The sequence below is a fragment of the Pezoporus occidentalis genome, unplaced genomic scaffold (genome assembly GCF_034315485.1).
Source record: "Pezoporus occidentalis ecotype Australia unplaced genomic scaffold, CSIRO_AGI_Poc_V1 ctg81, whole genome shotgun sequence".
In the NCBI taxonomy this organism is placed as follows: Eukaryota; Metazoa; Chordata; class Aves; order Psittaciformes; family Psittacidae; genus Pezoporus; species Pezoporus occidentalis.
The window spans coordinates 3,289,250-3,312,912 of record NW_026916170.1 but is presented as its reverse complement, the minus strand read 5'-3'; the positions used below and the strand labels follow the sequence as shown (position 1 = coordinate 3,312,912).

General features: G+C 41.3%; 2 protein-coding genes across 6 annotated transcripts in view; both read right to left on the bottom strand.

Moving 5' to 3' along the window:
* Nucleotides 1-17,127, bottom strand: part of CLCN4 (chloride voltage-gated channel 4) — a 44,211-nt gene extending 27,084 nt beyond the window's left edge. The window contains exons 1-3 of one of the 3 annotated variants that reach the window (XM_062603693.1): nucleotides 17,047-17,127; nucleotides 2,223-2,374; nucleotides 1,801-1,900 (exon numbers count right to left, since the gene is read on the bottom strand). In XM_062603693.1, coding sequence (XP_062459677.1) covers nucleotides 1,801-1,900; nucleotides 2,223-2,374; nucleotides 17,047-17,050 — 256 coding nt within the window. In that variant the 5' untranslated portion in view covers nucleotides 17,051-17,127. Of the gene's footprint in view, nucleotides 1-1,800; nucleotides 1,901-2,222; nucleotides 2,375-14,528; nucleotides 14,673-16,957; nucleotides 16,982-17,046 lie in introns of those variants that run through there. The other 2 variants (XM_062603695.1, XM_062603694.1) reach the window with 2 other exon arrangements.
* A 639-nt stretch (nucleotides 17,128-17,766) lies between these two features.
* Nucleotides 17,767-23,663, bottom strand: part of WWC3 (WWC family member 3) — a 106,620-nt gene continuing 100,723 nt past the window's right edge. For 2 of the 3 annotated variants that reach the window (XM_062603692.1, XM_062603691.1), the window contains exons 21-23: nucleotides 22,621-22,851; nucleotides 21,759-21,886; nucleotides 17,767-20,301 (exon numbers count right to left, since the gene is read on the bottom strand). In XM_062603692.1, coding sequence (XP_062459676.1) covers nucleotides 20,235-20,301; nucleotides 21,759-21,886; nucleotides 22,621-22,851 — 426 coding nt within the window. In that variant the 3' untranslated portion in view covers nucleotides 17,767-20,234. The remainder of the gene's footprint in view (nucleotides 20,302-21,758; nucleotides 21,887-22,620; nucleotides 22,852-23,663) is intronic. The other variant, XM_062603690.1, reaches the window with a different exon arrangement.

The window sequence follows — 23,663 nt, the reverse complement described above, 5'->3', positions numbered from 1 at the left end:
CCCATGGAACCACACATGGCAGGCCAGCTTCTCTGAGCAGGCGGTATTTCAAGTACAGAAGGAAACGATATGAAGTGCCTCTTGACCGACCCACCAAACTCATTTACTCCCTCCTCAAACCTGCTTAAGAAACCTCGTCCATGCACCAGTAACACACACACACACACACACACACACACACACACACACACACACACACCCCGCTCATCAAAGGTGTGTTTACACCTTGCTGAGGCTGGGATGGTGACTCTCCGTCTTTGCCTTGCCCCAGAAACACTGAAAGCACAGAATGCTAAGCAGAAAAAGTCTACAGGGCTCATCCCAGATCAGGAGTATGCAGGTGATTTTTGTTCTCTAGCCGATTCACAAGTCCTTGTCCTTTTAGTCTAAAAACAGACTAAATTGATTTGACTCTGAGACAAACCACGTTGCTCTGCATTTGTAACTGAAAACGTTGCAAAAGCTAACGTATCTTAGCTGCAGCTTGCCCTCAACCATCATTCCCAAGCTGGACGTATTTTAGGGCAGCGCTAGGGCTTACCAGAGGTCAGCTTTCAACAACCTTGAGGATTTCAGCGTGAGATTTCATTGCAAACTTGAACTGAAACAAAGCTTCTGGAGTATTTTTACTAAAATGGAAGTGTGTGAGTGTATACCAACTTCACTGTATGAGTGAGGGGATTACTGACAAGCTTGCAAGAGGTGACTAGAGCTGTCAAGGGCTTGCTCTAACTTTATTTCAAGCATAATTCTCCATCCCAGATAAGGCTAATCCTGGCCTTCAGGCAGAATTTAGCAGTTCTGGTAGTACATAGTCTATATCGGATTCTCTTCCGATCCCACCCTCCTATCAAAGCTTTTGTGGAAAAAAATATCTCTATAGATATAATATTATATATAATATATATTATTAGATATAATTATATACGGTATATTATATATGATATATATAATATAAATAACGTAATTTACCAAAAATGACACTTCAGCAACATTTTCTCAAGAACATCCCCAGTACTTCTGAGGCTTGTAATCAACTGTAATAAACGTATTAACTTGATAGTTGGTAAGCAGGAGATTCACACCATGTGTGAAACTTCCCATCATACTTTTACCAAGCAGCATGATACAAGAGCACTCTGACATCACTGAAAAAGCATAAGAAATGGCAGTTGTTTCGGCTTGGTTAGAGAAGTGCAGCTTTCCAAGTTGGAAGATGTGCTAAACTGAGCAGAAAACAGGAGAAGTTTGGGAAATTAATGAATTTGCCATTTGAGTTTAAGCAGGCTGTTAAATGTATAATGTCTGTCTGGCCTGGAAGAAGATCTGAAACTGAGACTGAAACTGTATTTTCCCTTCGTACACATATAAAGAAGACAACCCAGTGGATATTGCAATTTGGTAAGCTCCCCTTTGAGTGCTTACAACCAACATTTTCCCCACATCACATCTAGTTGCAGAATTAAAGTAAGTGAAGACAAGAGAAAAATCCTAACAATGAAATTGGTTTTGGTGCATCTAAGATTCAGAAAGTCAAAGTAGCCCACCGAGTGTAAAGCAATCAGATGCATGTTTCCAAAAGCAATAGAAAAATCCCTCTACAGGTACATAACGTTTTTTCCAGGTCAGCTATCCTAAGAAGACTTTGCAAGTGGGTATTTTTATTAAGGATTATAACTGCATGGGTGCATAGATGCCTTTTTAGCTTGAAACATCAGTGGAGAGACACTGCAATAAAGAGAAGCAGACGCCACTACAGCAAACTTGGGTGAGATGGTTCTGAGCATAACGCACACATACCTGCCAGTAGTCCTATGAGAAGCATTACAACCCATCCTGACCAAGCATCCAGCAAACTCTTGATGAACTCCCATATGGATTCCTTACTTTTGCTTGTAATCTGAAATTAAAACATAGACACGTTGCCAATACAGGCCAACACAGCTTTAGTATATAGTGTTTAAAACAAAAAATATTCAGCCTCAAGAAGGTGTGCACAATTTCTCTACTCAGTCATTTTTCAGCGAAGCTCTGCTGATTAAGTTGCCAGAAGCCCTTTCCTATTTACAAGCTAAAGACGTGCCACATCCATACTTTTCGAAGTGTTCCTCCAGTCATAGAAGAAGGTAGGAAGCAGTAACTTTGTAGAACTGCTTGTTTTTCTTGCCACCAGGATGGCTGTAACCCAGGGGCTGAAACACATCAAGGCCTGACAGCTTTACCTTTCTGTGGCGATCAGTGTCACGCGATTTCTCCCGCAGCCAGTCAATGGTGTGGAAATCTTCGTAAGTTCCAACGTCGGGGAAAGGCTCATCCAGAAAATCCATCAGGTTGCCAGAACCATTCATGTCTCCTGCATTGACCATATTAGGGTCTGTACGTAGAAAGAAAAACAAGTACGTCAGTAGGTCCATGCAGCTTCGCCGGATGTTTCAGAACCAAGTTCTCCAAAATACCTCCACAAACCACAGTCAAGAGAGCCTGAGTCAGCAGTCCTGGTGGGCACTTACTGAAATCCATACATTGCCACTAGAAAAAGTGTTTTGCTGAAGACTACTTCAGTAGCTGAGCAAACCCTTAAAAGCACACACAAAAATCACAGGATCCAAGTGCAGGAATATCAGCTTTCCTGAAAACAGAGCCCCAAACCCCAGAGTGGTTCTGGGCTTCTTCTGCCCATCCTCACCCCATGCTGGAGGAAGTGCCCTGCCTGCAGGGAGATCACCGAGTATGCAAGCCCACCATTTCAGAAAACAAATACAGTAGAATCCACCATTCATCCTGAACTGCAGATTTTAGATGGCAACATTAGTCATAGCACTGTGGTGCTGTCTAGTATTGCATGCTCAAAGCTCCCTGCACTGATCCACTTTCCTTCCACTGCTCAGAAGGCAAAGCTCAATATATTAATCATATGTATTATAAGATATTGAAACAGAGAAACACAGATGCCCATTGTTCTGCAGCCCTGGAAACTATACCTCGTTCATGCAGTCCACATAAGCAAGCATGAAGTTAGCTCATAAGCACTGTATCTCTCTTTCCCACAGCAAGCTCAGCAGCATCTGGCTAGGTGCAAAAATGACTGTTATCTCCTTTAAAGGTCAGGTCCCAAAGTAGTCACTAACATGACAAGCTCCAGAAATGGCTGACATCATTCCCAATGAGAAGAGCCCTTAGTAGCACGAGAAACTATTAAACAAAGTAGCTTAGGCACACAGGGTTGGATTCATCTGACTCTGGCCATCTGAACATTTGGTATTTGGGCTGTAAGAGCAACCTACGCTGCCTCTAGAAGCAAAGATATGTGTAAGGGTGTGTGGCAGGAGAGTGCTTGCTCCTTCAAAGGTAAGGTCAAGGACCCTTTTTTAATGTAACACAGGATAAGAAGCAAATAAGGAAGCCTGAATAAGAACATGGAGGTACACAAATTTGGCACAAATAATAAGGGAAGCAGAGATGGGAACGAAACCTGGTCAGTCACACTCACTGATGAGGGCATGTGGCAGTGTGAGAATGTCTATTCCAGCAAGGTTGTCTGATTGTGGACCTTGTCAGTTGGGAAACTATGGGAAAATCAGGGAAAACTGGAAACAAAATACAGAGGCACAGACCTGACAAAGCAAGCATGGAGACCATAACAAGAAACAAACCTCACCACTCACACCAACTGAAGAGCTATTAATGGTGTGTGTGCCTCTGGGATACATTTTCAGGTTTGCTATTGGTTGAACCTGCACATGAGAAGGTGGCAGTTGTGTCCCTCAATGTGCAGAGACCCTGGGTCCATGGTGTGGACAGGCTGTGGACAGGGACAGGCTGGGCAGGAGGGTCCTGGGATGGAGGAAGCAGCCGTGTGCTTCTACATCACTTAACAAAGTGTTGCTCTAGAAAGTGATTAATTCCATCCATCATAAAATAGGTGCTTGGGAAAGGGAGTCTTCCAGAGAGTACCTAGGTTTGTAACCTGAAATGGCAAGCCAAAAAAAAAAAACCCAGCTAACAGGGGATTATAAGAAAAAAACAAAGGAAAAAAAAAAAGGAAAGCACATGAAAACATACATATAAAAAAAAAAAAATGAGGACAGGTACAGACTTCAGGGGGTTTATAGAACTGACCCTGCAGAGCCTGTAGGGCTTTGGCAGAAACAAGGTAACTTTTGCACGTCACTGATGAGGCTAGCATAGTACTAACAACTACTGCAGGTATGGAAACAGGGATTTCATGAGTAAAGAATTTGGATCTTTGGATCTGTGAGGAAACTTCCCAATTCTGTAATTGGAAGAGGCAGATAAGCTTTTAACCAACTGTCCATACACCCTGCTGTTCTGCTTGGCCCTCTTTATTTACTGTCATTTCCCCCCTCTTCTATCCATTCTCAATTGCTTTACTTGAATCCTTTCCATTTATATTTTTCCTTGGTGGGGATTCTAGGGATATAACAAGCGTGACTACTCAGCTTTGTCATGTCTGCTCTTTGCACTCCACCAGCTAGGACTTCTTGGATGACAGACAATGTGCTTGCATAAGCAGCTGAAGAAAGCATTCTTATAGGCAACCAGCAGGTCACCACTATAATGCTGTAGAAGCCGTTTCAAGCGAGGAAATCAAGTAATCTCCAAGCATCATGGTGTGTTTGTCTCAAAGAGAATCAAGCAAAGGAGTTGCAGCCTGGGGAAGGAAACCAAATGCAGAGCAGGTATTCCAGGCAGCACTGCTGAGCACAAGTAAGCTGCCAGGACTGAAGCAATTTAAAAAAAACATCAGTTTAGAGGAGTAACAACTGAGAATAGCAGCACTTCAGTGAACAGATAAGAGCAGGCTCCTACATGTGCTAAGGAAAATGAGAGTCTGAAGGTGGGATGCTGTGGCTGACACTAGGGAGCTGAAGTTGCAAGTGGATCTTGAGTTCAGTGTCTTGTAAACCATGACCGGGGACTGGAATGGGAAGCTGAAATGAGGTGAAAGGATTAGACCATGCCATTGTTTTGTAATGCTGTGACATTTTGCAGATCATTTACTTCATCCAACTCTTCCCATACAGCAAAGAAGGACCTGTAAAAAAGACGCAATTCAGACTGCTTGCCTGCATGATGCAGCCCGCCTGCGACAGAAACAAACCTCTGGGAACTCTTGTGCTGAAAGTGTTGGCAAGTTTTCCTTAATACTACAAGAAGATTACCCAACATGTGAGTTATATCACATAAAAAATAGCTTTTTAAGTATGTTGTCGATGCCCAGCACATGACAGTATTGTGATGGATAATACCAGGCCAGACCACAAGTATGTAGGATAATTATAATCTCAGCCTGAATCTACCCCAAAAATACGTGCTACACAACATGTCCAGGGAGAGAAAAATGTGCTAGAGACCACAGGGCATGGAAGACTAAGAAAACAAACACACTTTGAACTCTAGGTAGCTCACCAATACATGGGAACTGCAGTTAGCTGGATGGTTATCAGCCTTAAAGTTCACTTCAGGTACTACCCTTCTGAAAGGAAAGATGTGGTATCAGATTATGCAAAAGCCAATTTTAGTAATAAAACCTAGCTGCAGCACTTTTGAACTGAATACTACAGAGTTCCTACCTACATCCTAGCACCAAGCGCCTTAAGTATCACTTTCTATTCTGCGTTTATTTATCTCCCTTTACTTTGGCACCTGAAGTAATCTCCAGAGTTCATTTCAGGATAAACTGACCTGACCTCTTTCTTAGAGATGCTTGCAGAGATGTTTCCAGTTACACCAGCAGAACTGAAGCCTTTACACAAATAACTCAGTTGCAGATATTTTAATTTAATATACATAAGTTAAGGCAAATTAATTTCCTCCAAAGAGGTGTACTTCAGCAATCCGCTCTGATGATGGCAAGAGTATGAGCATTTCTGGTGCAAACTGTCTCATCTACCCTCAGAAATCTGACTCTGGACACTAAAATCTAGACTCCTTTCACAGCAGATGAGGAAGTAAACTGTTCACGTGCAATTTATCTGATGTGTTTCAGATATTTACATTAGAATGAGATAAACTCTTTCTCATGAGTGCCAATTTCTGCTTACTAATTACGAGGAGATATCAGAGGTAGGCATCCACATCTCCTCAAATGAGCTCAACACTACCAATTTGAAAGAAAACATTGCAACACCATTACATGCAGAATTGGTAACAAATGCAACTCATAGTCACGCCTAATACCTGAGTAACTAAGAGATTTGGATAATGACAGACCTTATTTACACAGAAATGTGTTGAATCTTGCTGAGTAAGAGTTTGACATATGTATTTTGTCCCTTTGTCGTTCTATGTCTTAGGCGTCCTTGCTATCTTTTCCACTACTTTTCCAGAAGCTGATGCAACACAATTTGTGCAAGGGTGAACATTTCCTGCTTAGTTCCCCATTCTTTTCCTAATAATTCCTGGCATTCCATCAGCTTTTCCTTGGGCAGACCTCCAACATTTTCACTGAGCAGTCTGCTATGACTCCAGGCTATGCTCCATAAGAGGAAGTGGCCAGTTTGGAGCCCATTATTCTGTGGTCCCTTAGGGACCTTTTCCCCATTGCTTTAATGACTTTAAATAACATCTGCCATTTTATTCCCTGCAATACAGTAAAGAGCCTCCCTCAGCTCTTAACAGCGAGATCTCATTTTTACTGACTAGCTTAATATATCTACAATCAAATATTTTTGTCAACGCTCTGCCTTAATAATTGTAAACAGGTTCTTGCTGGAAATTGAAAGAGGAAACAAAGAAATCTGACTATGTTATCTGCTCAATTCAGAGGGTTCTGGTTTCTGATTAGCAGATTTCTCTGGAATTAGACCTATGCCAGACTACTGCAGTCCTGTAGATGGAGCAAGGCCTTGTCAGGGATCAGTTTACAAACAGAGAGGTGACAGAGTCAGACTAGCAATTGTGCCTCTTGACAGGGACTTTTCTGGCTGCCACATAACCCTAGATACCATCCAGAAACCTCAGGCCAGGTCAACCTGATGTTCAGTCCTTGGTCTCCCAGCTAGCCATGCTTGGTGGAGGTGAGTGTCAAAAGAGCAAGTCTATAGCCCATGAAGCTTGATGAGTGTATAAAGCCAGATAATTATTAATTAAGGAATCCCTGAAGCCTCCTATGTACAGAAAGTGAATTGAGAGGTTAGTGCAAACAACCTACAGAAACCAGGGTGTGAACACAGCGAGCTGCCAGACAGGCTGTGACACACTAGCAAGCACAGCAGGTGCTGCATAGACTGCAGGTCTCTTCTGTTACATTTACTCACTTTGGGTTATTTTGAAAGAACCAAAAGTAGTAGCATTATCATATCTAAGGCCATGGGGATTTTTTTCAGGTCTCGCAGTGAGTAAACCCATCATGTGATTGGGACCAGCTGTATGATACACTGCAGCTTGGAGTGAGGTATTGTAGAAGAGCAATAAATTACTTTTACAATGGAAACACTGAGAATCTCTCAGCTTTATAGCACTGTTACAGCATGTGCAAATGCAAAAGCCACAGCTTGAATAGCTCTGCTGGTGAACTGACATTCTAGGTATTATGTTGACTGACTGATAGGATCTGAAATGTGTTTGACATGGCAAGCACAGACCAAAACATCCCCTGGTTCAAAAGAAGCTGAAAAGTATACCGATGGGAAACAACTAGTTGAACAGTCATCAAAGGAAAAGTTTTGGCCCTCGTCAATTGCTAGTAGACATGCTAGTTCCATGCTACGCTCTCCTCATCCTGTTTTCTGTTTTAATTGGACACATTGCACTGAGGCAGGCAGTACAGTTTTTAATGCAATTCCAGCAAGTTTCAAGTTTCTTTCAACAGATCACAGTTACTGAATTATCTCAACACTTCAAATGCTTCTAGCAGATGAACATTTACCTACATGCTTTCATGTGTATGCTGCTTTCTTTGAAGACAGTAGTGGGTGGGTTGCTCTGTGAAAAATAATGGTTGCAGGCAGCAAAACATACCTCTGCAGTGACCCTTCTGCTGCAGCATGAGGAAAAAGTGAACTTGGCAAGAGGCTGGGGGAAGAAAGCAGAAGCCTAAAGGCCAGTTGCAAGTTCCTCAGTTCACATTTGTTTGGAGTCACTTTTCCACGGCATCTGAAGTATCACCTGTTCCATCTCTTCCACATGTGGCGCGAGGTGGCCAACACACAAAAGCAGAATACAGTGCATCTCAGGACTTTTCTATGCTCTGGTACCAATATACATACAATGATAAAACAGGGGAGATCCTAGTACAGACACAGTGCTTTTAAAGTGATTCATGGTCATTTCAATCCTGCCTCCATCAGAGTTGAGCACGCCACTGATCTGAATGGTTGGTCAGGTTTAGCTATGCTCATATAGCATGACATGACAGCAGGTACTGCACAAACTCAGGAGCATGGGGTGGGGGCTGTGCAAATCCCTGGGATTTGTTTTCCAAACAAAGCAATCTACTGGTTTACATTATAATTTATGATAATCACAAGACCCCATTGTGCTGACAGATAATTTGCCACTCTCTACGCCCATAATACTCGTATTGACCATTTCTAGTAGTGTATTCTCAAAACAGCCAAGCATGGTACCCCAGCCTCATGGCCATTAACTGCACAACATGATCTGCCAAGCAAAGGCACTTTCTCTTGAAAGCTAGGTGCTCTGCCAGCATCCATCCACCCCCCATCCAAAGAGACTTAGACCTACTGGCAAAGACGGATGCAGAGCACTCTCCACCCAGCCCTCAAATCCAGGCAGTTAGGAGGTCAATGAGCTGAAGACATCAGTGTTCAGAAAGGGCCATAAGAGGATAAGGCTGAGGAAAAGTTTTTAGAGCTGAGCATGGTTATACCACAGGTCTTTGGCACCACCCAGTCTGAGAAAATCAGCCTCATAGATCCGGAAGTCAGCAAGCAAGATTATTAATGGGGTCACCTGGAAAGACATGAATGAAAATTACAGGGAGATGGTTAGGAATCTCTGTTTTTTGAGGAGGGGTTGGAGAAGAAGGCCTGTTTAGCCTGAAGCCTGGAAGGCCAAGGGATGTGGTTGCAATTCCTCTTCCACCACCCACCATGTAGAAGATGGTGCAGAAACAGTGATGTGACATTGCACCCTACAGTATAGAGTCAGGTAAATGGCTATGAAGCATTCTTCTAAGCAAGTAAGATGCTGTTGGTTGGTACTTTTACAAGGAAGATCTCTTCAGTAAAAGCAAGCAGGCGGAATCACTGGCAAGTTAAACAGGTGGTTTTCTGCAGGGTGAAAATCACCTGTAGGCAATTTAAAACTATTCACCTTAGGAGCCTCATCCTGAACAAGCAGATTGATTTATTGACCTTCTGTCTTAATGATGGTGTTAAAAAACACGTTAAAATGGCCTCAGTTCAGAACAAAGTTCAGACTCTGTTAAGAATAAGAAAATGCTGAACTCAGTTACAGGCCTTTTTTGGAAACGTATTATGGCACATAAAAAAGTGAAGAATAGTTAAATTGGGAAAATACAGGGGGAATGAGGGGTATTGAAATTGGCAAATGCCTTTCCTACAATTCAGGGCTGAATCGCACAGCCTCCATACACAGCCGCGTAGCACTGCAAACTCGGTCTCCCACCACACAAGTGCAGGCAGGCTGCAGTATCAGAAACAGTACTGTAAAATATTGCAGCATTTTACTGTATGGCCCCCACCACACATTAAGGAGTCTCCTGCTCTGACAGCGCAGGGAAGCTGAATACAGTCACATCTTTGATGTGCAGCCTTACCCTGAGTAACCTCTATGGAAAAACTCATGAAGCCACAGCAGAGCTCAAAAAAACACATGGCACCAGATCACAGGGGAGAGGGCCTGGGAGAGAAGGGGAAAGCAGGAGGGAACATCTGGGATAAATGGCAGAAAACTGAGGCACAAAGGGCTCCTCCAGACCAAACCACAGCCTTCAACCACCAGATGTGCTCCTGGGGTGAGCACAAAAGAGATGGGTAACAGGGCTGGCCAGGAGCGCAGGCAGGCATGGGGGGACGAGTGCACCAGTGTACCCCAGGAGCTGATAACCAGCTATCAGGTCTTCCCACACCTTTGGCTACAGCCTCCTTCTTCTCTCCACCTGGGAAGCCCTTGGATCACTACACTTCTCTTCCTCCAAGGAGGTGAACCTCACCCTGGTATCCTGCTCCCTGCTCCTTCCCAGGATGACTCTCTCTTTAGAAACCAATTTGTTTTGGTATGAAATATCATGTGTCTGATCTCGAGTTTTCTTGGAAAGTCTGAGCAAAATTAGTTCAGCTGCTGACTTATGTCAGAAAGGGAAGGGGGGGGGGGGGGGGGGAAATATCCCAGCTCCTTCCCCGTAAGCTCCAAGTGGAATTTTTGCACTCACATAACTAAAAATTGGCTCCTTATGAAAAAAAAAAGTTAATTCACATCTCTGTTTCCAGCGAGTCTTAAAGGTTCCTCCAATAAATTTGATTTTTAGCTCAGATGCTGGGGCTATGGAAAAAGCAGGAGGGAAGCGTTGCTGGCTCTGTCACATCCATCTGGGTTTTTCCAACTAAGCTGAAACATCTCTATTAAAGGATGCCCCTCTGCTAACAGCCCATCAGCTTGGGCAGCTGAGTCCCCTGGGTCTGCATCGACCCCACACACCCTTGCTTCTTGAAGGAAACAAGATTTGATTAGATAAAATTCAGAAAGCCTTCAGGATGTGGGGTGAGAAACTAAGCTTCAGAAGACAGGACAGACTGGAGATCAGGGTACCAGTGTAGCACACACAGAGTTTCTATTCTTGATTTCCCTCTAGTGCCCTTCCTCACAAAAAAGAGGGAATATCTTTCCTGGAGCAGCTGGATTTACTGCCACAGAGCATCATGGGGCTGAAGGCTCAGGGGTGCTGTACAGTTTTCCTCCTCACACAGCCAAGCTTTGCAGCACCAGGTTTGGATTTCCAGTGCTGCCATTTGTCTCCTCACTCAGAAAGTGGTAGGATTAAAGAGCAGGAAAAACATTTCTTGAACTGCAAAAAAAGGCAAATACCTCTAGAGAGAACAGACCAGCACTATCAAAAGGGAAATACCATGGTATACAGATACCCCTAAGAAGCTTTCCCCTTAAATGGGATGTTCAATGGCATCAGATGCATCTCTTGCTGAAAACATTTTAAGCCTCTAGCTTAGCTTGAAATAACGGTAATAAACCTGCAGCAAAAAGCCATTAACCTGTTCTACCATGTCACTTCCCATGATCTGAGTGGAGACAGTAAGCCATTTTCACATAGATGGAGGATGTTTTCCTGTTCACAAGGCACTGGTTTTCACTGCTGCATTTGATGCCAATGGGCTGTGCAGTAACAGATGAGTTACTTCATACCACTGAGAGGAAGCTCTCCCTGCAAGGTAGGGAAATCTTTTCCTTGGGGTGATGCTTGAGAGCGAGATGTTAGAAGTGGTTTAGCAATAGCATCTCACAGTAACCCTGACAGTTTCTCTTTTGACATTAATGATTGGGGGGGGGGGGGGGGGGTGGGTGTGTGTGTTTGGTTCTGCTGGACTACAGATAAGAAATCTGAGAAACCCCAGTACCTGGTGTGTATGTATGCATTTCTGCTCCACAACCTGATCCCATTTCACTACATGGAAGAATCAACACTCTTGGAACTCTGCAAGCTGCAGCCTGGTGGCAAAAGCACACTGGAAAAGGACCAGTACAGATGGGCACTATGACTGTTTGAGGGTTATGCTCCATGCTAGGAGTTTGTCAGACTTGAGGGAGGCTCATGCAACACAACACTGATCACCAACACACACAAGATGGCCCGGATGGACCCCTGCACAAGCACTAAGCTGTAGTAATGATCCTCCTCACTTCCCCTTCCCGCCCAGCCAACAATGGCTTCACAATGAAGCATCTCCCAGACCTAGGAGGTTACAGCACTCTGGAGAGCCCTGTTTGCTCCAGGAAGATGGGAAGGACCCAACCCCATGGCAAACACTCCTCTCCAACACCATCCCCTTCTCCTCTTCCAGTCCTCATTTAAAAGCCACCAGCCACTACCTCTGAAATGGTTCCACCTTCACAGGGGCTGAGCACCCATACAGCCACATGTTGAACTCAGGACATGGCACCCCGGTGCTGCCAGGCAGACAGCCCTCCAGCTGGGGATGTTTCCAGGGTCTAAATAATACTAAATGTATAATTTATACTAAATATACTAAATAATGGTTAAAAGACTTAAGTCCTTAATTTCTGAGCTGCCCCAGCATACCTTTCAGGCTTGCACCTTGTCTTTTGTTGGCACAAAGATGCCTGACTCAAATCAGGAGACCAGGAGAACCACCACCCAGCACATACTTCCGTAAGGCATCCAACTATGATCTGGGATTGGCGGGGTGGGGTGGGGGGGAAGCACACTGCGCTTGTAGAACTCGCATGTGGCGTCCCTGCTGTGTGCTTTGCATGGGCAAAGAGCCAAGCCCTGTGTGCCTGGTGAGCCAGAGGACAGCTCTACTCACACCCAGTGCTGAAGAGAATTGATCCAGCCTTGACTTCAGAGGGAGGCAGGAGAAGATATGCGGCATGGGCACCGTTAGGTGGCAGCCCCACTGCCACCTAATACAAGATGTGTATTTCTATCACTTTTGAGGATCAATCTTGGGGGGGACAGGGGGGGATGGGGGGACCCAAAAAACTAAAACATAACCCGAAAGGTTCTGTTGGAGAAAAACAAAATTGAAAACTATTTTTCTTTTCAGTTCTGAAGAACTGATGTTCTTTCTTACTTCATTTTGATAATTCATTATATACTTTTGGTTTTTTTTCCCACCCTTATGTTCTGACACTACTGCATACCTGTTCCCTGGAAACCAGAATTAGCATCACAGAATCATAGAGTGGTTTGGGTTAAAAAGGGCTTAAAGATCATCCAGTTCCAGCCCCCTCTGCCATGGGCAGGGACACCTCACATTAGACGAAGCTGCTCAAAGCTCCATTCAACCTGGTCTTGAACACTGCCAGGGATGGGGCAGCCACAGCTTCTCTGGGCAACCAGTGCCAGCGCCTCACCACCCTCACAGTAAAGAACTTCTTCCTAATGTCTCATCTAAATCTCCACTCTGTCAGTTTAAAGCCATTCCTCTTTGTGCTTTCACTAAATGCCCATATAAAAGTCCCTCTCCAGATCTCTTGTAGGCCTGGCTTTAGGTACTAGAAGGCTGGAATCAGGCCTCCTGGAGCCTTCTCTTCTCCAGGCTGAACAAACCCAACTCCCTCAGGCTGTCAATTCATTTCTCACTAGGATGTACAACCTCCTTCAGCACAGGAGATCCAAAATCCTCCCCCTTGAGTGCTCACTGAGTCCCTAGACCTGCCAAATTTACGGATTTTTCCAAGAGTGGGAACAATTCATTTGAACAAAGAATAGGATTTTCAAGAATAAAACCAACTTCCTGCAGGCTAGGTGTGAAAAGTCACCTGACTCTCTGCCTGATGAAGCTGAGGCTGAGTCATCCTCCGTTCTCTAGCAAAGGCACAGAATTACCTACTGGAATGCTTAGAAAAGAAGGAAAAAAAGGTACTATTTTATTTTTCTGACTAGTATGAGCTCAAAAATTGATCTGGCTTCTTGCATTCTAACATCTGTAATTAGAGTATTTTTAAAGTAATAGAATATTTTTAAAACCCCTAAAATACATTTAAAAAGCAATACAGGAAAAAAACCCAAAACCCACCACAGAAGAGTCACCATTTTTACTCCACAAACATATATGTCTTCACATATGTGTACAGAGTATATAATTAACACCCACACCAGGAAAAGAAAAGCGACTCCGGCCTTTGCTTATATAAATACCAACAGTTCAAAAAAGCAGTTCAGCGTGGGATTTTCAGCCTTTTGGAGACTGGCATTTTGTGTAAGAAGTAAAAATGTACTTCTCATCTCGCATGTTCCTTTTGGAAAAGGATTTTTCATTCTTATATTGGACATGCAAAACCTACCTTGCACTACAGCAAATTATGCAGGAAACCTGCTGGACTAGGTACTTTCAAACCGCGTCAGCAAAAATTAACAATGGAGGAAAAACCTCTTTCCCCAAATACAAGTTAATCCTCATTCCTTTATGAGCTTAGACACATTTATCTGTACAACAACTTTCCTCAGGCATCCAGGAAAAAGAAAAGGCAGGGAATGCAAGCAGAACAGTATCGCTGCACTCTCTCTGCATGACCGGCTGATGATGGCTGCTCACACAGAGAATTCAGCAGGCATCCGAAGGGGCCATACCACACCAAACAGGGACAAAGGGCCTTCTTCGGCTTGAAAGCTCCATCTGGCAGCATTTCTGCTGGAGATGTCAGCTGGCAGCTCAGCACAGAGCCAGCGGCAGCCTCTGCACCTGCGAACCCTCTGCTTGCACAGGAGCTTCTCTGTTTTCTTTCAGCAGAAAGTCTGCCTCATAGAGCTGGGGCTTGAGCACAGCAATAGGAGAAAAGCAAGCGGCAAATCACACTTTCCGCAGCATTGTGTTGCTTACCTGCGATGCAACATCATTTAGCCCAGTCCCCAAGATTCTAATAGCATCCTTCCTTGGGCGGTATGGCTGCAGAAGCGGTGATGTCATGGGGAGGAAGCAGTAACAAGCATGTGACTGTATCCTCCCTCTATAGGGTATCTGATAGGAGACGCAGCCACAGGCAGCCGGACCAGTCTGTAATCCTGCAGGATTAAACTCCAAGCCTCTTTACCCTGCCCTCCCTGTTCGGTCACCCTCAGAACACAGGCTGCTTCCCCCCACCCCTAACCTGAGCTAATTATTTTTAAAAGGGTTTGTGGATTGTTCTGCTAGAGCGACAACGATCACATTTTTCACAAGGAAAAAGCACAGTAAGCGTGCTGTGTGCAACCCAGGAATTATTCCTGTTGACACTGCAGCAACACCCAGGCATCAGATTTTCTTTCATCTGTATGAAATATATAATCGCAGCAGCTTGGAAACAAGACAAACCATGACTTCACCATCCCTTGCATTTTTCCTTCTCCCAGTGCTTCATTTCAAGCTTATCCAGACTGACTTCCCTCCATCTTCTGCATCATATTCAAGCTTCACAAGCTTAACTCAAAGGTTTAATTTCTGTTATTCACTTCGCCCCACCGTCTACCCATCACTTCACTTGCAGCCTTCTGCCTTTATTTTCAATGCAGCTGTCACGGCTTAAAAGATCCTCTCCTATATGCCACAGCCTTACTTTTCAAAACTTATGCAGAAGTTTTTCCATCGAATATTTAAAAATGAGGACATCCCAAAATGTTTTAATAAAATAAAAATAAAAAATAATAATTTAAAAAAAAACCACAAAAAAAAAAAAAAAAAACACAACAACAACAAAAAAAAAAAACAAACAAAAACCAGGCAATTAGCCTGATCCCCATTTTGGTTAACTGAATATTACATCTCAGAAGCATATTTTTGGAGGATTTTGTGGGTTGTTGAATTTTTTTTATACTCTACAACATATGTGAGTTCTGCAAGAAACTATTTCTAAACTTCTGATGTACAATTTTTGCCCAAGCCACTAGGACAGCATTCTGCAAGGCAGACGTTATAACTGTACTTTGTGAAGATCATGTACATGTTTGTAACTGTGCAATGTGTTTTATTTCAGGACATTCACCTTCCCACTCATTTTCCCATATTTGGGGCAGTCTGGTTTTACCCTTCAGGACATCCAGGCACGTGCTTTGCATTACTAAGGAGATGCAATGGCTAGGAAGGGGGAGACCTTGCACAAGCACCCATGAAAATATCCCTGGGTGACTGAAGGCACACGCATGACTTCCACTCACTCCAGAGGTTGCGGAATGCAGTTCTGAAGACCTTTTTGCCCCACTGTGTCTGAGCAGATATTTATGGGTGCACTAAGAAGGCAGCCTAGCCCAGCAAAACAAAACAGTTGATTCGGGGTGTCCAAAACAGAATGGCTACACAGCTTGCCCAAATCCTGTCTGCAAGTTTAAGACCTCCAGTACAGAAGCAACACACTGGATTTTATTGTGACATCTGAACACTGAGCTTGCTTCATCTGAAGTTTCCACACCTTTCTGGAGTGAGGAACATGCCTTCAGGGAAAAAATCTGATCTGGAGATGACAGTTCCTCACCACTCAGAGCTATAAAGAGCCCCAGGCCTATTACAATAACCATGAAGTGTGGAAAAGTGAGAGAAGTCCTAACTCCCTGCCAGTGACTGTTCTTCATGCCCATTAAAATCAGTATTAATAGGCCAAGTGAATGAGCACAGAGGTTTCAATTCCCAATTTTTCTCCTGGATAGACTTCCCTAAATTAATTTCCTAATTTTTCCTTGTCTATTGCCAGAGCTGACCCCATTGAGTCTCCTGTTAAACGCGTATTCTTACTAGGATTGTCTAACTGAAAACAAATTAAAGGGACAGAATACCTAATTCTCTATAGAAAATGTGATTCTGCAACCTAGATATGCATGTTAAAATTTAAGACATTATTAGAAATCACAGGAAACCAGAAACAGCTCCTAAGAAGTTTTTAACTCCAAGAATACTGAGATTTTCCAAAGATCAAGCAAATCACTTAACTGACATTTAGAGATTCCAAAACCAATCAACTTTACTGTTTGGTATTTTCTTCTAATGATACCCAGTCAACTGCACGGTCTCAGGACAAAGATAACACTCTTCACATGATCTTTTGGAAAAGATTGTTCTTGCTTTTGCTAGCCCGTAATTTCTCAAATCTCTTTGTAAATACATTTTTCCTCCTCTCAAAGTTGTATGACTATAATTAAAAAGGAGATTGGAGTCAAAATGAGCTGCAAAGTGCCCTCTTCCCTAAGAATTCCAACTTCAGTTTTGCATTCAGTGAAAACAAAATACACAGTTCATCTAATTAAAAAAGAAAAAAAACATTGCTCCTTTTATACAGCACTTACCTTTAAGTCTTGCAAAGTGCTTACAAGAACTGCAGAAAAAAATACACGTAAGACTTCATTCTCATAACAGAAACCCCACACCGACGTACCCATTATAGCTTTTGTTGTTGATCCTGATGGTAGCAAGACAGGGACGATTGGTATTCCAAACTACTATTTCTAGCTGACTGTTTAAAAATAACCTACTCTGTCATACCCTTAACGCCTTGCAAACACTGTGCAGAGGCAGGAGTCGCATGTCCGTACTGCAATTTTGCCTGTGCTCCTGCAGCTTAGGGTTGTAGAGAGCAACTGGGAAACTTGCCTTTCTGTAATTACAAAGGTTTAACATTTCCAGCTGCAGTAAAGTTCAGCCTAAAAAAATTAACCAGTATTCTTTTGTGTGGCTTCCACTGTGGAATTAGTCATAGGTAAGATATTAGAGAAATAATGTCAACTTACTTCCAGTACAAACCTACAAACACTAGGTAGGTAAAGAAGACAGTTCAACCTGTTGTAAGTGGGGCTACATATGAATTCCAGGAATATTCAACTCTGAGCCTCTGATACAGCTGTCAGCTTATCACAAGCGATAAGCACACGGAAAAACATACCTGCCATTCCTTACACTCTGCATCCCTTTCAGGTCTTCAGTGTAACCTCTCTAGTATCTCTGATTTCACGTATTTCCTCTTTTATTTGAAAATTCATTACATTAACCTAAATGACAGTTATTCAAAATACAAAATTCCTTTACAAAAGCATCACGAATGTGGCAAGTATAAACTATTCAAAAAATGTCTTATACTTTGACATATAACAAAAATCTATTTCCGTTTATGGCAAATTATTTTATTTTGTAGAAGAAATACTTTCAAATAATACAAAAATGACACAATCATACAGAACTGTGACAAAACCAAGAGAGATGAATACTGAATATGATAACTCATTACCACATCAAGACAGAACTCATAACAGCAGTCAGAACCACAGACCCACAAGATACACTGACAACATCTCACAGCGGTCATTATTTAAATACACCAGCTGAAACCCCTGCCAGAGAGGCCACCAGATATTGCCCCTTAGTTATACAGGTACAGACTAATTTAGGGAGGAAGAGAGATCCCTATGCTAACCCTGCTCAAAGTGGGCCTTAATGTGACCAGGATGTTCCAGGATATGTGTCCAGTGAAGTCCTCAACCCTTCCGTGGACAAAGAGCTCCACCTCCCTGGGCAATCTCTTCCAGTATCTGATCACCCTTCAAGGGACGCATGGTGGTGGCTGTTCTTAATATACAGCAAGTACTTCTGCAAGTGTCCCTACATGGTAACTTTTGATAAACACTACTATGTAGGGCCTCCACTGAAAATGAGATGTGAAATTCTGACAAACTGTTCAAGGAATGAGCACTGAAAAGCTTGCTGTCCCTAGACTTTCACCCAAACACTATAAATTTCTTACATGATTTGTTTTTTATCTGCATAGTTTCTGAGTATGTCTAGTTGTGCCCAAGGAACCCAATATACGCCCACTGAAGCTTACTGGCAAAAACAGACTTCAGGATGGTTAGCCTGATAAATGCTAAATATACTCTAATTTTACGTATATTGCTATACGATCTAATCACTTGATGACTGCAATGATTATAGGCCATACTAGGAAACAGGGAATACTACCTTTAAGGTCTGTGGTAATCATCCTCATTGATTAATGATTTAGGTTTACAATCTTTTCCCCTATTACTTTTTGCCTCAGCTTAAAACAAGTAAAAACAACTCAGTTTCACTTTCAGGTTTTCCTGATCTTTGACAGGTAACAGAGTATAAGCTCTTGAATCCCACAGAAAACACTTACTTACAAAATACTTGAAAATATTCTGGTTGGTTCTGGTAAGTACATTTAGGCTTTGGCTGTTGTTGCTTTCATTTCCTGACACACAAAAATCTGGAACCAATTCAACCTTGACTTTAATAAAGAGAGAGCGGGATCTTCCTTTTAGGAGATTCCAGCAAGCTGCAAAACCAGTCTTGTGTTGGGCACCTCTCTTTATGTAATTAGAAAAATATGAGGAACTCTATTATAGTAGCTTAGTAAAGAAGTATTTTTACATACTTGCAGGATGCAAGGACACAAAACTGGCATTCTCGGGAATTTAGGGTGACAGTCTGTCACTAAAATGGTCACAAGTAAAAATATTTCCTACTGGATTTTAGCTGGTCCAACTAGCAATCAAGTGAGCTGTACCTTCCAGAATTATACACCTTCCTCCTGGAAAGTGTCACTGTTCAAAAGAACTTGCATGCAGTAACCCAAAAACACTTCCTTCAGGATGAACACGTGTTTAAGCGCCCTTCCTTAAAGCAGCTGCTTTCTGGAATCAGCACATATGTATTTCCTGAATCAGCTCATAACCTTTAAAATTGAGAAATTACAATCATATTCCTTTAGCGGCCTTTCCACACAGCTAGCTCACATTACTCTTTTAACTCCCTTTCCATTAAACAGTAAGACAAAGACTTGTCACCCTTTTCCTTCCTCCGTTTAAACTGAGAATCTAGTTAAGAATATAAAGATACTTTAGACACAACTGAAATGAAAACAATCCATTAGTGCACGGTAAGAACATGCAAATGAATTCTGCAATGCTTAACATCACTTCTAATCAGTGTTAAAGACATTGCAGGTGATAATATTTTGCTATAACACAGACAGTGCTAAAGGATACAATGTACATAATAAGCTACAGATAAAAAGCTGAAAAAGTGACAATTTTAGAACATAGTATTTTCATTTCAGGTATCAGAAACAAAACCAGCTCAATGGTTCCATTCTACTGTATGACAAATACTGAAGAACAAAATTTCAGTCTTAAAATACATCTTAAAGTAGGTATTTTCCTTCAAGGAAAAAAGGCACTATAAATAAATTACACTACAGTGAATTTGCCTGAACTCACTTTGTTTCTGTCTTCCAGCCTTTAAGTCAAATAAAACAGCATAAAAACTGTACACGCTCTTAACAGGGTAGTCGATCTTTTATAAAATAAGTTGCCTTCAGAGATGTCAGTTTCACAACAAGGAAAAACCAAGCCTTGTTGCAGTCGCTATTATAAAATATATATGTATATATATTTATATATATGGTTTTGTTTACTTTTACTTTTTTTACTTTTTTTATTTTTTACAAAACGTGTATATTAGCTTTTGCACAATTTTTTTAAGAAACTTGGCTAATCTAATAACTTCATTAAAATAAAAGCGATAAATACTTCATGTTTACAATGCAACATGTCATACATCGTCAGCTGGCAGAGGAGGTATGTTAATCCTTGGTCTTGTAAAAAAAGCTATCTTCTCCCTGTGATCAAAACAAGATAAAAAGGAAGCAAGTCAAATATATGCCTACATTTTTCTACCCTCAAGAACATGGCTTCTTTACTCTACTTAATGGTTTCTATTTGTTTCTTACATAATGAACTAATGGGTTATTTGAGTACAAGAAACATACAAAAACTACTGAACCTCACCGTATACTTCTGGCAACATTCTGTTGAACACAACTGCTACTTTTGAAAATTAGGTGGAAGCTTTATACAACTCATCTAACATCTGTCACAGCTGACTGCAAAAAGCTTTCACAGGACAAGCCCTGAATAAACCCCTTCTGCAATGCAAAGTTCATTTTGCAATAATGCCTACCAAAAAAAAAAAAAAGAGGGGGAAAAAAAAAAGAAGAATGGCATTCAGGCATCTTTTTGCTTCTTTACTGAGCAAACAGTAGATGCTGCAAAGCAAGTGTCATAAGAAATAGATGCATGAATAAAAAGGGCAAGAATTTAAACAAGAAATACAGCTCTTGCTTCATTATCTACATTTCATTTTATTCAGTTCCACACCTTTTTATATCTCAGTAGACAAACCACCAAACATATCAGAAACATAAGATGTAAAAGCTATCCTAAAATTTCTATTCCTCTTACTTCCTTCCCCACCTTTGTGAAAAAGCCTTTCCAATAATTTGGGGGGGGGGGGGGGGGGGGGAGTACATTAAAGGACAGAGAGCATTTTCATTTCACTTAAGTATTCCCTAGGAAAAAAAAATCTAAAAATCTAAACACTGGATGAAATAGTAACATGATGTAACATGGTATCTGAGCTGTCCTTCACATCTATGCTGCACTAATATTTTATTACTCTCAATCTTCCAGTAAGGATTATAAAAAATTTGATGCTTAAGTAATAAAGTCTTCCTGTGAAATGGATATTGTTCATCAATGCCACTTCTACACAAAATAAACAGTCATAAAAAACAACCCCAAACATAAAGCTAAGAGAAAACACATACTCTGTAAACGCACATGAAAAATGAAAAAAAGTCCAAAGAAAAGACTTCTTGAGAGAAAGCTGGAATATCACTCATTTTTAGGGAGAGAGTGCTACCAGTAATATATATATATATGCATCACATTAAACAAAATATGCCCACAGGCTTGCATTGAAGAACTGACAAATCATGTGAACTTAATAGTGACTAGGCTAAGTTGAAAGAATCACCTAAGCTATGGTTGTGCTTGAAGACCTTTCTTTTTTTATTTATATCTCATGTGTTTTAGAATCATAACACTGCAATTTTACCTTACCTTTGGCTCTTTGCACTACAAATAATCCAAAGGAAACTCATGTGTCCAAATCAATATACGGTTAAAAATTAATAGCTATACAGAAGACACACAGAATTTAAGCTTAATGCTTCAGAGAGCTTTAACCTCTCGAACGAAATGTTGCTTTGCTATTTCAGTACACATTACCACTTACCTAAAAGTCTGCACCTGAATAGGCTCCTTCTGATTTTGCCCACGCAACTGGTATATTTCCTTTGATGCTTTCTTCAGCATCTTTTCAGCTGCTTGCTCTTGGTGATGTTCAAATTTGGTCTGTCTGGTCTGAAAATAAAAATATAATGGTTAAAATGATCATGTGAATAAATAAAAAACAAGAATTAATATCCAGGCTAAAATAATGAATTTTTTGCCCACTCACCATAGTAAACCCACACAAATACATTGTCTGAAATAGCTGATCTATAAATTCAAAATGCTGACAGTGTTGTTTCATTTCCTAATGCTCTTCAGACATACATGTATTAAATTTCTGAAATTTACTGCTAATAGATCTGCCAAACCAGACCTCAGAATAAATTTAGGCTCACTCTTCCTCTCTGATAATCCAATGACAAATTCTGTTTGTTGTGCAGTTTTTGTCACTTTTTGCCTATAACTTCTTTCTCCAACAGGAAAAAAAACAAAAAACATCACATACTTAGGGAACATTCCAAATACCTGTAAATATTAAAGATCTAATTAGCAATTACTTCTTTCAAAGATCAGAAGGAAATTATTAAAGTTCCAATAATAAATACCTAAAAAAAACCCCAAACTGAAACAAAAAGTGTCATTGACAAATAGTGTCATTCTCCAGTAACTGTCCTGAAATAAATACACAGTTTGTAATAATTGATGCAATTGTTACTAGTATTGTGCTAACTTCAAGACTATATAAGCAACATACATTGTTTGAAGTTCTGTAAAAACAGCTCTTTAGACATCTTGTCTCTATTAAGCAATTTTGAAATCAGAAGTTTATGAACACGCTGAGTGCTCATCTCGTGTTATCATACCTGCCTTTCTGCTTCCTTCAACAAGTTTCGGAATCGCTCATCCCGAAGGACCCAGTGGGGCAGATCTGTCTGCCCTCTGAGTTGGGCATCTTCCAGACGCTGTCTCAACTCTCTTAAAACACATATCTCCTCATTCAGCTGTCTCTGTCTAGTTCTGGATGCCTGGAGATCCAGCTCCAGGTCTAAGGATGTCCTTGCCATAAGCTCAGCCAAAGATGATCTGCAGGACTGTTGAGTTATTAGGATTCAAATAAAATGCACAATATATTACTCTCAACATGGTCTATCTTTAGCTATATAGAACATACATTTTCAGTACACTTCACACACAAAGACTTTCTTAACACAAAGTTTTGAAGACATTATTTACATCCCACAGTGAAATTCAGCTTACTAGCTGTAGGGCTTTTCTGTACCATACATAAACTTTTTCAACTAATGTTCCTATTACCTCCTTTTATAGTCTCCTTTTGGCTTGTAACTATTTAACTAATTTATGATTACGAACTAACTTTTCATGTTATGATGACACAAGGGATACAATATGAAAAACTCAAATGGAGTCATGATGTCAGAAAATATTGTACTGAGCAAGATTCCCCTTTTAAAGGGCTTTATTCAATACTGATTTTAAGGTACCTTCTGAATCAAAACTGGAGGCATGGTTGTCTACTTGCCTACCCCAGCAAGAAATTCTGCTGACCAGACTAAACTGCATGCAGTTTTTATACACGGCATTAATGCTTTACCTGCCTTTCTCTGCCCTCTTATTCAGCAGTGTGCAGGGTGACATGGAGGCAAGAGAACAAATTAACTTATTCATTCCTGAATAATTAGGCCTCAAATACTATAGCTTGCTAGGCTGCATGGAAGGGGAGCTGAATGTTTTGCATCACATTCACACACAGTTCTCTCAGCATGCACCCTGCATCATAAAATTAGATTTTAAAGTAACAGGCTTTACATCTAAATCAATACTAATTCAGTCCCCATTAAACTAATTTTTGTTTGCCTCTTTTTCTCCTCCTCAATAATTGTTCACA